This window comes from Schistocerca cancellata, chromosome 10, assembly GCF_023864275.1.
Source record: "Schistocerca cancellata isolate TAMUIC-IGC-003103 chromosome 10, iqSchCanc2.1, whole genome shotgun sequence".
Taxonomy (NCBI): domain Eukaryota; kingdom Metazoa; phylum Arthropoda; class Insecta; order Orthoptera; family Acrididae; genus Schistocerca; species Schistocerca cancellata.
The window spans coordinates 133,433,951-133,445,604 of record NC_064635.1 but is presented as its reverse complement, the minus strand read 5'-3'; the positions used below and the strand labels follow the sequence as shown (position 1 = coordinate 133,445,604).

General features: G+C 46.4%; 1 protein-coding gene across 1 annotated transcript; it reads left to right on the top strand.

Annotated features, from left to right (window-relative positions):
* Positions 1-236: 236 nt before the first annotated feature.
* Positions 237-11,382, top strand: LOC126106710 (cuticle protein 16.5-like). Its single transcript, XM_049913090.1, has 2 exons — positions 237-284; positions 8,636-11,382. Exons 1-2 carry the CDS (start codon positions 270-272, stop codon positions 9,386-9,388), a joined length of 768 nt encoding a protein of 255 aa, XP_049769047.1. The 5' UTR covers positions 237-269; the 3' UTR covers positions 9,389-11,382.
* The last annotated feature ends 272 nt before the right edge of the window (positions 11,383-11,654 follow it).

Below are 11,654 nucleotides of genomic sequence, written 5' to 3'. Positions count from 1 at the left end.
TAGCGAACGCGTCGGCTGGCGCCTATGTGGACGGTGAGCCAACGAGGCCACAGGCAGACGGGACGAATGGGTGTCGGATGGTGGGCAGCGCGCCCGCCGCGAAAGCCGCCTCCGGGCTGTTGGACAATCTCGAGGGCGTGATGCGACTTCTGCGGCGCTCGTCTGCTGTCGTAAGAGGCGAGCGGGCAGCCGGTATAAAAGCCGTCTGCGCGCTGTCCCGGGCACACTCCAGCTAGCTCCACAGCAGCACCGCCCACCACGCCTACAACATGAACCGCTTTCTGGTAAGTCCGCAGCTACGTATGCGTCTACACTTCGAGCCCGATACTCTGCTGTTGCATAACCGACAGGCTGACTCACTAGCCACGATCTACATGCAATGCCCCGACAGTCAAATTAGTGTTTTCTGAAATACCTCAAGGCACCATTTCGGGGCCAACATTACTTCTTTTCCGCATCAAATACGTACAACGGATCATATATCATTATCTATGAGTCACAACTGAAAACTTACTGTAGATATCCCTCTGAGATCAGTCTCTGGAACTTTGCACTATTAGATTCTACACTACCACAAGGCACTATAATAATACCAAATTTTATTTCTCACGTTTCATAAGTTCAACTGAGTAAACATGGTCGTCTGTAGCTCGTCAGCATATAACTTCTTATATACTGCATCTCACACCAATCACTATGATGTCATAAATTCTGCTGTGCCAAAAGTTACCAGAGTGGAATCAACATTATGTTTTTCCTACACCGGACTCAGATTGCAGAACGACGACTGATGTCTGGCATTCACCGCAGATACCTAGTCGTAAATTAATATCTGAGAACAATCTGTAAGTCTGCACAAATTCTGTAGTGCCACAAGGTTCTGCAATAGGACCACTACTCCTTCCTTACTAGATCAGATATATACAACTGAGCAAACAGCTCCATCTACGGTTCATCACAGGTAATTTCCCGTAAATTGCTGTCTGAGATCAACCTCTGTAATTTTACAGAAATACGTTCTCCATTGTTACAGGTCACTATCACAGGACCACTACTGGAAAAAAATTCTCCAGTGTCACACGTCATTATCATAGGACCAATATTACTTCTTTCATGTATCATATATATAAAACAAATCAAATATGGTCTTCTGAAGCTCGTCAACGTACAACACATCCTAGACTGATACTTGACATCAGTCGGCAATTTTACATAATTCTTCAGCGACACACGGCACCATTGTATATACAACATTACTTTTTTACTATATATGACATGCACAACAGAGCCAACGTCGTCATCTCGGCGTCACCACTGAGACCAGTCTCGATAATTTTACGCAGTTCAGTTCTCCACTGTCACAAGGCTCTATAGCAGTATCACTAATGCTTCCTATCTTTATACCCATATCTGCCTGTAAGGTCCAGTGTTCAATCTTCACTTGGTTCTAGAATCTTATCTGTCACCTACCGTTCCTATTGCATCTGAAGTTTCACCAGGGTTCAGAGCAGGCCTAACTGTGACTGACTGGGTAAATGAGTGCGAATGTCAGAGAAAGTAAAAGGAGTACCATTTCTTATAGGAGGAGAAGCCCAGAAAGGAACTGCAGTACTCAAATCAACCTTCAAGCTGAAAGCGGGATTACTTTGTAACTTCTCGTAATTTATATGTGGGGCCAATCTCTACAACTTTACACAATTCTGCAGCTCCACAAGGCTATCAAGTGGCGCTATTTTTACCTTCTTGCCCTACTGTTACATACAAGATGAATGGTTCTATGTACCAATGTTAACGATTCCATGTCCTATTCCCAGCGTGAACTCAACCCTTGTGAGGCCAATTGGGGAGCTACTTGATTGAGAAGCACCAGCGCCGGTCACGAAAACTGACAACGGCTGGGATAGCGGTGTGCTGAGCACATGTCCCTCCATATTCGCATCTAGTGACGCCTAACATCTGAGGATGACATGGCGGTCGGTCGATACAGTAGGGTCTTACGAGGCTTCTTCGGACAGTTTAGTTTTAGCCTATGTTCTATTTCATCCACGTCTGAAACGTGAGAAACATTGCTTTGTACCTCGGTACCCAACCTAATCTCTGTACCTTATTCTCATTCTAGTCAAGTTGTGCCACAAACTCCTTCCCAATTCTATTCAATACCTCCTCATTAGTTATGTGATCCACCCATCTAATCTTCAGCATTCTTCTGTAGCACCACATTTCAAAAGCTTCTATTCTCTTCTTGTCCGGGAGGATGACGGTTCAATCCCGTCTCCGGCCATCCTGATTTAGGTTTTCCGTGATTTCCGTAAATCGCTTCAGGGAAATGCCGGGATGGTTCCTTTGAAAGGGCACGGCCGATTTCCTTCTCCATCCTTCCCTCACCCGAGCTTGCGCTCCGTCTCTAATGATCCCGTTGTCGACGGGACGTTAAACACTAATCTCCTCCTCCTCTCTTCTTCTCTAAACTATTTATCGTCCATGTTTCACTTCCATACATGGCTACATACATCCCCTGAGGCATCAGGGGATCACAAATTTAGCATTGGAGGGCAGTGTGGAGGGTCAAAATCGTAGAGGGAGACCAAGAGATATATACACTAAGCAAATTCAGAAGGATGTAGGTTGCAGTAAGTACTGGGAGATGAAGAAGCTTGCACAGGATAGAGTAGCATGGAGAGCTGCATCAAACCAGTCTCAGGACTGAAGACCACAACAACAACAATATTCTCATTATCATTAGCTACATATATGGTCCAGTCAGTAGAATTATCACACTATCTTCCTCGAATACTTGTCTCTAAAATGTCTAAGACCGTTCCGTGGGAAGGTCACTTTTCTGTTAAACGCTCCAATTTCAGTTCCACGAACACTTACGGTGCAAAAATCGTGACAGCTGAACCGGACGTTTGCGGTTCCGGCGGCGCGTCTGAGAATTTATTCCATGACCACAGTCGCGAGTGCTAGATAAAGACTAAGAATGTTGGAACAGTAGCTTTGAATAGGTCCTTTAAAAGACGCACAGTACTATCACACGACCGTGCAAATAAATCTTACATGCCAGGCGTCTTCTGTGGTTCAAATGGCTCTGAGCACTATGGGACTGAGGTCATCAGTCCCCTAGAACTTAGAACTAGTTAAACCTAACTAACCTAAGGACAACACACACATCCATGCCCGAGGCAGGATTCGAACCTGCGACCGTAGCGGTCGCGCTGTTCCAAACTGCAGCGCCTAGAACCGCTCGGCCACTCCGGCCGGCCGTCTTCTGTGCTACTGATCTTAACTGTTCATCTCATTTCATATCGATCGTGATAAGTGGGCAGTCCATATCAGTACTGAAAATGAGACCATTAAATTACCAAAGATTGCCTTTTTCTGGTAGAACACTTAGAAAATGCAACAGATCTATTAAATACGCCACGCTTTTTCGTCCTCTACTAGAGTGACGGTGCGTAATACGGAGTCCTTCCATGTATGACTGATGGTAGACATCGGAAAAGTTGAAAGTAGTCCAGCTTGTTTAGTGTTACCGCAAAGTAGGCGAGAGAGAGTCACTGATACGATAAACAAGTTGTGGTGGCAACCATTTAAACAAACGCATTTTTTGTTACGGCTACATGTTTTCACGACACTTCAATCACCATATTTCTTCCGAACTATCCCGCGTCCGGCCATCCTGATTTAGGTTTTCCGTGATTTCCCTAAATCACTCCAGGCAAATGCCGGGATGGTTCCTCTGAAAGGGCACGGCCGACTTCCTTCCCCATCCTTCCCTTATTCGATGAGACCGATGACCACGCTGTCTGGTCTCCTTCCCCAAACCAACTAACTAACTAACTCTTCCGAACTCGAAAATATTTGCTTGTCTCTCACCTACATAGGGAGAGGGGACTATCGTAATTAAATAAGAGAAGTCTGAGCTCGTACGGGAACAGTTAGGTGTTCATTTTGCCCACGTGATATTCTACAATGGAAGGGTCTAGAAATAGTCTGATAGTGGTTCTGAGAATCCTCTGTCAGGCAAAAAGTATTAACTGCGCAGCAGTCATGTGGATCTAGATGTATGTATGAAACAAATCTGGTCAATACTGTTTTTTAATGTAAATGATGATTCTTAGAACTTAACGGGTTTTTTTTTCGTCTTAGGAGCACTACATTATAAATACAAATAGAAAAAGAAGTAAACGTTATGGGGATAAAACTGTTCTGCTGCCACATATTACAAATTGTATGCTACAAAACAGAATGATGGTTTAACGTAGAAGCATGGAATGTCAGGTGCTTTATCAGGTCCTTGGGCTGCACTGGGTGGGGTAATCAGGGTAGAAATACGTGATGGCTTCTTTGGACTTCACAGATCAGAAGGAGCTGGTCTCCCGATTTTTGGAGATTTACTTTGGATTCTGTTGTTCTTGCGTGCAATATTTTAAGGGATTTCCAGATTTACCGTTTTTCATAATGCGCTGGGACTAATTCTTCTGATGGTACCATCCGTCTCTTGAATTCTCGAGTCTGGGCCGATTTTAGTTCCTACTCCTCTATTGCTTTGAAGAAGCTTTCTCGATTTCAGCCTTCGCGTGGCCGACAGAACGCCATATGGTGGGTGTTGTTTGCGCTTGGAGAACTTCATTTGTGAGCAATTGTCTCCCTTGGAATTGTCGTTGGAGTGACAGCAGCTAGCTGGGAATAGCTTCCAGACAGCTGGTGATGAGTCTTTTCATTTCTTCCACCTTCCGCCCCGAGAGCTGAGTAGTCAGCGTGACGGATTGCCGTCCGACGGGCCCGGGTTCGATTCCTGGCTGGCTCGGGGATTTTCTCTGCTCAGGGACTGGGTGTTGTGTTGTCTTCATCATCATTTCATCCCAATCCGGCGCGCAGGTCGCCCAATGAGGCGTCGAATGTGATAAGAGCTGCACCAAGGCGGCTGGACCTACCCCGTAATGAGCCTCCCCGGCCAATGACGCCAAACGCTCATTTCCATTTTTCCTTTTCTTCGACCTTCTTAGAGTGCGTGGATTTGAATCAAACTGGAGAGTCAGTTTGCCGGTGGAGTAGCAAACTGCCAGTACTGTAGATCTTACCTCTTGTGGGTCTCTAGCGAACTCAGTAGCCCACTTGGGCTGCCGTCGCCGTCTTTGTGGAAATATTCCACCATTCGCAGCCAAATATTTAGTGTCATTTCTGAATTTTTGGTGTTACATTGCTTCGCCCAATATTTGAACTCCCTTAGTCCACTGTTTGAAGCACTGCTCTACGTAAGTTGGGTACAAATTTTGTAGCTGATGGGTGACCATTCATCATGGTGATCGATCCACAGATATCATGAAGGAGGAACACCTTCATGAATGTAGAGCACATTAACAAAAGATGTGAATTCTTAGGAATTTAATCTGCACATTTCATTAAGAATGAATTCACCATACCACTTAATAAAGTTTGTGGTTATGTCACTTAAATGTGACCTGGTCAACTAGAAAGAAAGTATCACTTTCAAAAGAAGTTGCTGGATCCCCAGTTATATGAAATGTCTTTTATTGCTCTCTTAGTATTTACTTGATTATACGGATTACGTTTATTTGCTTTTCCCTGTAATATTACTGTTCGCTTCAGCTGAGCAAATACGTTGTTTTTAGGTGACTAATAGCAAGATGTACTTAAATGTGTTTCTTCATTGGTAGGTCTGTGTGTTAACTGCCTAACAACCTGTTATCTCGCTGAAACCCAAAGAATTGAATCGAAAAGTTTCTCACTTATTAGATGACTAAAAACGTCTACTTGCGTTACTGGAGGGTTATTTATGCTTGTTTTAAACTGAGTAGCATGCATGTTTGCAGAATTAAGACTCAAACTGTTTGATGTGAACTAGTTGTGGACGTATTCAGCTATCACTTGAAGTGTGCCTGGTAAGACTGAGTTTGGACCCCTGACAGATTTGCTTCTCTAACCACCAAACGTTACAGTTTCCAACTGCACTCTAAAATCACTGGAAGATCATTTATATAGGTTAAGAACAAAAGTGGAGCCAGTACCGATCCTTGTGGGACGCAACATATTATACAGCACTCATTGTCACTTTAATTTCATTCTTGCGACAGAATCTGTCAATTTTATCCTCTGCTTTCTGCAAGAAAACTCAATCGATGCAGGTGGGATACCATTAATGCCATAAAATTTTAGTTTCCGTAGTAGACTTCGCCAGCCCACACAATCAAAGCGATCTGCAAGGCCACAGAAAACACTAATAGCACGTTTTTTTCTCTTTTGGCTCTGCCAGGACTACGTCTATGAGATACTGTATGACTATTGCTGTGGAGACTCCGAGTCAAACCGAGCGACAAATTATAGAAGAGTTTACGGTTTTTGAACGGCTGAGTAAGCACGAACCGCAACTAATTGGAATGGTGCCAGTAGCGTGCCCGCGGTGAAAGAAATGTGTCGCTTCTCGCTGGAGTCCACGACAGCCCGGGCTGTCGCAATGTGTGGAAAGCGGCTCTGTCGCTCATCCGTCAATTCGTCGCGTCCTGGCCACACTCTCAATCGGGTCACGTGACCGACGCTTTACTCCGCGCACACATAAACACTGCGCGTGCTCCTCATGACGAGGACTGTACATCTGGCGCCGTTCTCTGGAAGCGCCCGGAAGAAGGAGTTCGTAGGCAACATCGAGATGTTTTTGAAATTGGTTCTACATCCACATAGATTGTGTGTGAGAACTGATTTTCTCCCGGCCTGTAAAATATTCAAATAACTTACGGAAATGCAGCCGGGTCACGTCATAGACAACCGCCGAATACTTCGACAGGTGACCACACATTTTTAGGGCAAAACTGCAGCATGTACGTGAATTTAAAACCTCGATTTGCAGAGAAAATTCGGAAAAATAAAACACAAACACACACACACACACACACACACACACACACACACTGTTAACAAAAGCGTCACCACACCACCAAAGATGACTGAAGCCAGAGGTTACCGATAGAGAAAAATACTAAACAATGGCTGAGATAGCACTAACTGTGTCTCTCTGTTTTCTGACAAGGGAGAGAGAAAGCAGGATTCCTCGCAGAAATTAAGGGGAAACCTCTGTTACAAGGTTGATCTATTGGCCTGACATGTCGGGACACACTCTATTCCATTCCGTAATTGAAAACGGAAACCACGTGTGTACGTGTACTTCACCCCTCATGGTAATGTACATGTGCGTCAGTGAAAAAGACCAATAAAAAGGTGTTAGTATGTGGACGTAATGTGCTGTTCGAGTCTCTTCTCTACCTAAGGTCCATCACCGTTCCCTTTGGATCCCTACGTAATTCGGTGCTTTCCGATACACACGATCGAACAGCGGAGTGGTACTCAAGCGTCAACTTTAGGTTACAATATCTCCGGATGTAATTAACATTTTACAATGCAACAAACGGCACTGATTACGTATTTGTTTATATGTTCAGATGTGCTAACAAAACTAACGGGGTTCCATTTAAAAAAACGTAGGTTTGTGTTAAAAAACGTACTTCCGTGCATTTTTTTATTGTTTGTATTAACCAATTACACTAGCCCCTCTCCTCACGTTCGGTCTGTGGAATCGATTCGTCAGTATTTGATGTGGTTTACGAAATATATCCAGCGGTAACGTTAGGTGACTCACCTTGTATATGGAGACCGGAGCGACAAATGAATATTTGTGCCCAGGTCTTCTGCTCACTACGTCAGCACGGTACAGTGGCTCTACACGACTGCACGAAGTACCCTAGCGCGTCTGCAGAGGCTCTCCAGCTGTATTGGAACGACAAGGAACTCCACTTGGTTAAAGCACATATGTCTGAGTTCCAGGTAGGATCCCCCGTTTCTTTCGATGCTGAGGTGCTCTTCCAGGACAGCTGAGGGGCTGTTAGAGTTCAGGGGGAATAGCAAGTGGACTGAGGCATGAATGGCAATCTGGATTGAGAAGGGAGGCGTGCTAGGGTAGGGTTCCTGTGGTTGTACAAATCCACTGTGCCACGATGGTGTGGTCATCGAGGCATCTGCCTAGTGACCTGGGTTCGAATCCAGCCTCGGTACGAACTTTGATTTGTTACTTCAGTCATAGCGATGTTAAAGTTTGCTAGTGAAACGTTGCAGCAAGCGGAAACGTACTCCAAAGTTGAAGTATGCACGATAGTATGATTCGTGTGGGAAAACTGTCTAAATTGCATATAGATTCAGTGTGGAATTCTCGCGGTATATGGACAAAACGCAATATCACGTCCAGCTGTAGGGAAACGGTGAGGCCGCAGAGATGTGGGTGAAATCCTGATCTTGCACCCTACGAGTTCCGTCTTTGGGCAAGCTGAAAAAAAAATCCGCGACGAAAAAGATTTTCCAACGGTGAGGACATTCACACAATGTTCTGTGACAAAGGAGGGGATTTTTACTGTTGAAGAAGTGACTGATTGCTAGCTGTTTACACAGCTTTCGTGACTATGATGAAAAACAGTTTTATGTATCGGTGTCACTTTGAAGTCTTGTGCAGCATTCACACTTGCCCTGCCATAATAATGTGTACCTTACTTTGCGATGTGGCCTCGTACACCTTAGCCTCAGTCGTTTCTTAACTCCCTGACCTGCTGATGTACGCTCCTCCCCACAGGTGATCTCTTGCGCCGTGCTGCTGCTGCTGGGCAGCGCCGCCGCCCAGAGGGAGGAGCTGGAGCCGGAGGCGGAGGCCCGCCCCCAGGCCGCCGCACCCGCGCAGGACACGGAGCCCGTCGAGCAGCCGGGAGTCCGCCCCCGCGACAAGCGCGGCTTCCTCGCTGCCGCCGCCGCCGCCCCCCTCGCCTACCCCGCAGCCGCCGCCTACACCTTCCCGGCCGCGGCCTACGCCGCCCCCGCCGCGTACGCTGCCGCCCCTGCGGTCGCCGCCCCTCTGGTGGCTAAGGCAGCCTTCGCCGCCCCCGCAGCCTACGCTGCCGCCCCCGCAGTCGCCGCTCCGTTGGTTGCTAAGGCCGCCTTCGCCACCCCTGCAGCCTACGCCGCCCCTGCCGCCTACGCCGCCCCTGCCGCCTACGCCGCCGCTCCGCTGGTGGCCAAGGCCGCCTTCGCCGCCCCCGCAGCCTATGCGGCACCCGCCGCCTACGCCGCCCCCGCTGCCTACGCCGCAGCCCCCGCAGTCGCTGCTCCACTAGTAGCGAAGGCAGCCTTCGCCGCCCCTGCCGCCTACGCCGCAGCGCCTGCAGTGGCGGCCCCCTTGGTTGCCAAGGCAGCCTTCGCCGCCCCCGCCGCCTACGCTGCAGCCCCCGCTCCACTGGTGGCTAAGGCGGCCATCGCCGCCCCCGCAGCCTACGCTGCCCCCGCTGCCTACGCGGCCGCTCCCGCGTTCGCACACTATGCTTACTACGGCTAGATGCGGTTATCCACTGCGGTTAAACCCAATAGTCTTGTCAAGCTCTGCAACGTCTCCCCAAGAACCACCTCGTTCCACCATTTAACTTCACAAAATCCTATAATGTCCTCATGTTCTCCTACCTCGTTCCATCAGTTAATTCCGCAAAACAGTGTATCAGCTCCTCTTGTTTTCCTCAGCCCGAGGAATGTGTACTCGGAGAGATTGCCAAAAGACATCCCACTCCTGCAGATTCTTAGAAGGCTCAGAGCTGAAGAAATAGTGTCACGCTTACAAACGCTACGCTTCAACGATAGCACACAGTCCCACCTTAGCTTGTCGGCGTACTAGTCTTCAAACCCTTCCTGCCACTACTACATTTTAGTTCTAGCGTTAGAGCTACACCACAGTTCCTGAAGACTACTGTTAATCCTTGCACAGCACGGTTACACAAAGGAAGTATACCTCTTGCACTGCGTTTTTCGCGCGCAGGTATCAACAGGAAACCTAAGTACGCTCTTACAGCGAAGTTAACGCTAAGTACATACGGCTATTAGTTTTTTTGAGTTCAAAGGCCGTTTTCTTGTTCCAGTAAGAAAAACGCGTTGGAATTCATAAAACTAGTACTTGAATGCTTAGCGTGGAAAACGATTGCATAACAAATCTGACATACGCCAGTATTGGCTTCAGGTGAATCAAACATGTCTCATGGCTTCACAGAGGTAGAAATCCATACGTATTCCATTCTACACGTTATAGGATACTCTCCCTGTTGCTGTTTCTCCGTATGCAGTCTGCTGATACTTAGTTGTACAACAAAATGGTTTGCTTTCTCTTCGCTATGAGGTGAAAGGTATTGACTAATAAATTCCGCATATCATCAAAACAGCTCTGGATTGGTGGATAGTCTATTTCACGGTTACATCTGCACATGTTCTAAATCCCCACGTTAACTTTACCAAAACCGGCTGCAATACAGCGGGTGAACAGACCCGGGTGAAATTCGTAGAATTGTGTTTCCATATTACGAACTTGTGCCTACCATCTGACTACCTTGCGCTCTAATTTTTCACGGAATCAAGCTGTAAGCAGCATAGAAAACCATTCTCTTATCGGGACTCAAATCACCCTACTCCTATGAAAACGAGACATTCCTACTCGCATATGTCTCAGGAGACATACTTACACTTTTTCGAGCCTGGAAGTAAGTTTTGGAATGTGCAAACTGCCTTTCCTGCAAACTGTAAAAGAAGCAGTAGGCATACTGGTGTAACTATCTGTGTGGATCGAGGATACAAAAATAAAATGTTAGTCTTCTAACATATAAATACTCCACACCCAGCATTCAGCCCACAGCTCTAATCTTCCGCACTGTTTTTCGCTCCCTGTTCCAGTTGCTCATTTCGACGTTGTCTCCATCAACGAGTGACACACATGTCGGACACGCATTCTGCGTTGGCTGTCCTTCCGAAGAAAAACTGCCGAGACGTGCCTGGAAAAACTCCAGCTAACGGAGGCAAAAGAAATTCCGACGCGAAACCCACTTCACCGCTTCGGATCACGTGGGAAGGTTTCTCGCAGTTCGCGTGACTTCTGTTCCAAAGGAGAAATGTCCGATTTCCACTCTCTCAACAGCGTTCGTCCAAGCAGCTAAATATACAGCTAGCTGTGTCCTTTCCACTTCTTGTGGAAACAAGTCGATAGCTTCCACTAAGGCTCTGCCTCTTCGTAAACTTAATGGTACACAACTCCAAAGTATTCCTTCCTCATTTATACTGCAGCCGAATGTTTTTAATGCGGCAATCGGAACTAACGGTCTCCCAGTCAAAAGATTTCCCTACTGCTCCCTGTCATACCCTCGACTTCCCTTGAAGGTTCCAGAGCTTGTTCAGACTCAAACCTGTGAACATCCCACTGTAAGATCTGATTGTTACGATACTGTTATTGTACATATTTGTTACTTTTTTTCACCGCCCATGTTGTATTTAGAAAATAAAAATATTGTTCGCATCTCAGATGATCTGTGGATTTATTTTCGTCTGGCCTGATCCTATCCTTTAAATATGCTTAGTAGCAGTGAGGATGCGCTTATAGCTGATTGGTTAATGTTAAACCAAACTGACAATAAACTACGTAAAATCTTTCGTGAAAGAGCTGAGTTACACATAGAGCAAAATACTTTTTCCAGGGATAAAAAACAGCCAAAAATAATTTACAATTAACTAATAGATAGACTAAGATCTAACAAAGTGCAGCAAAAACATACGGATCTTAACTGGAACAACAT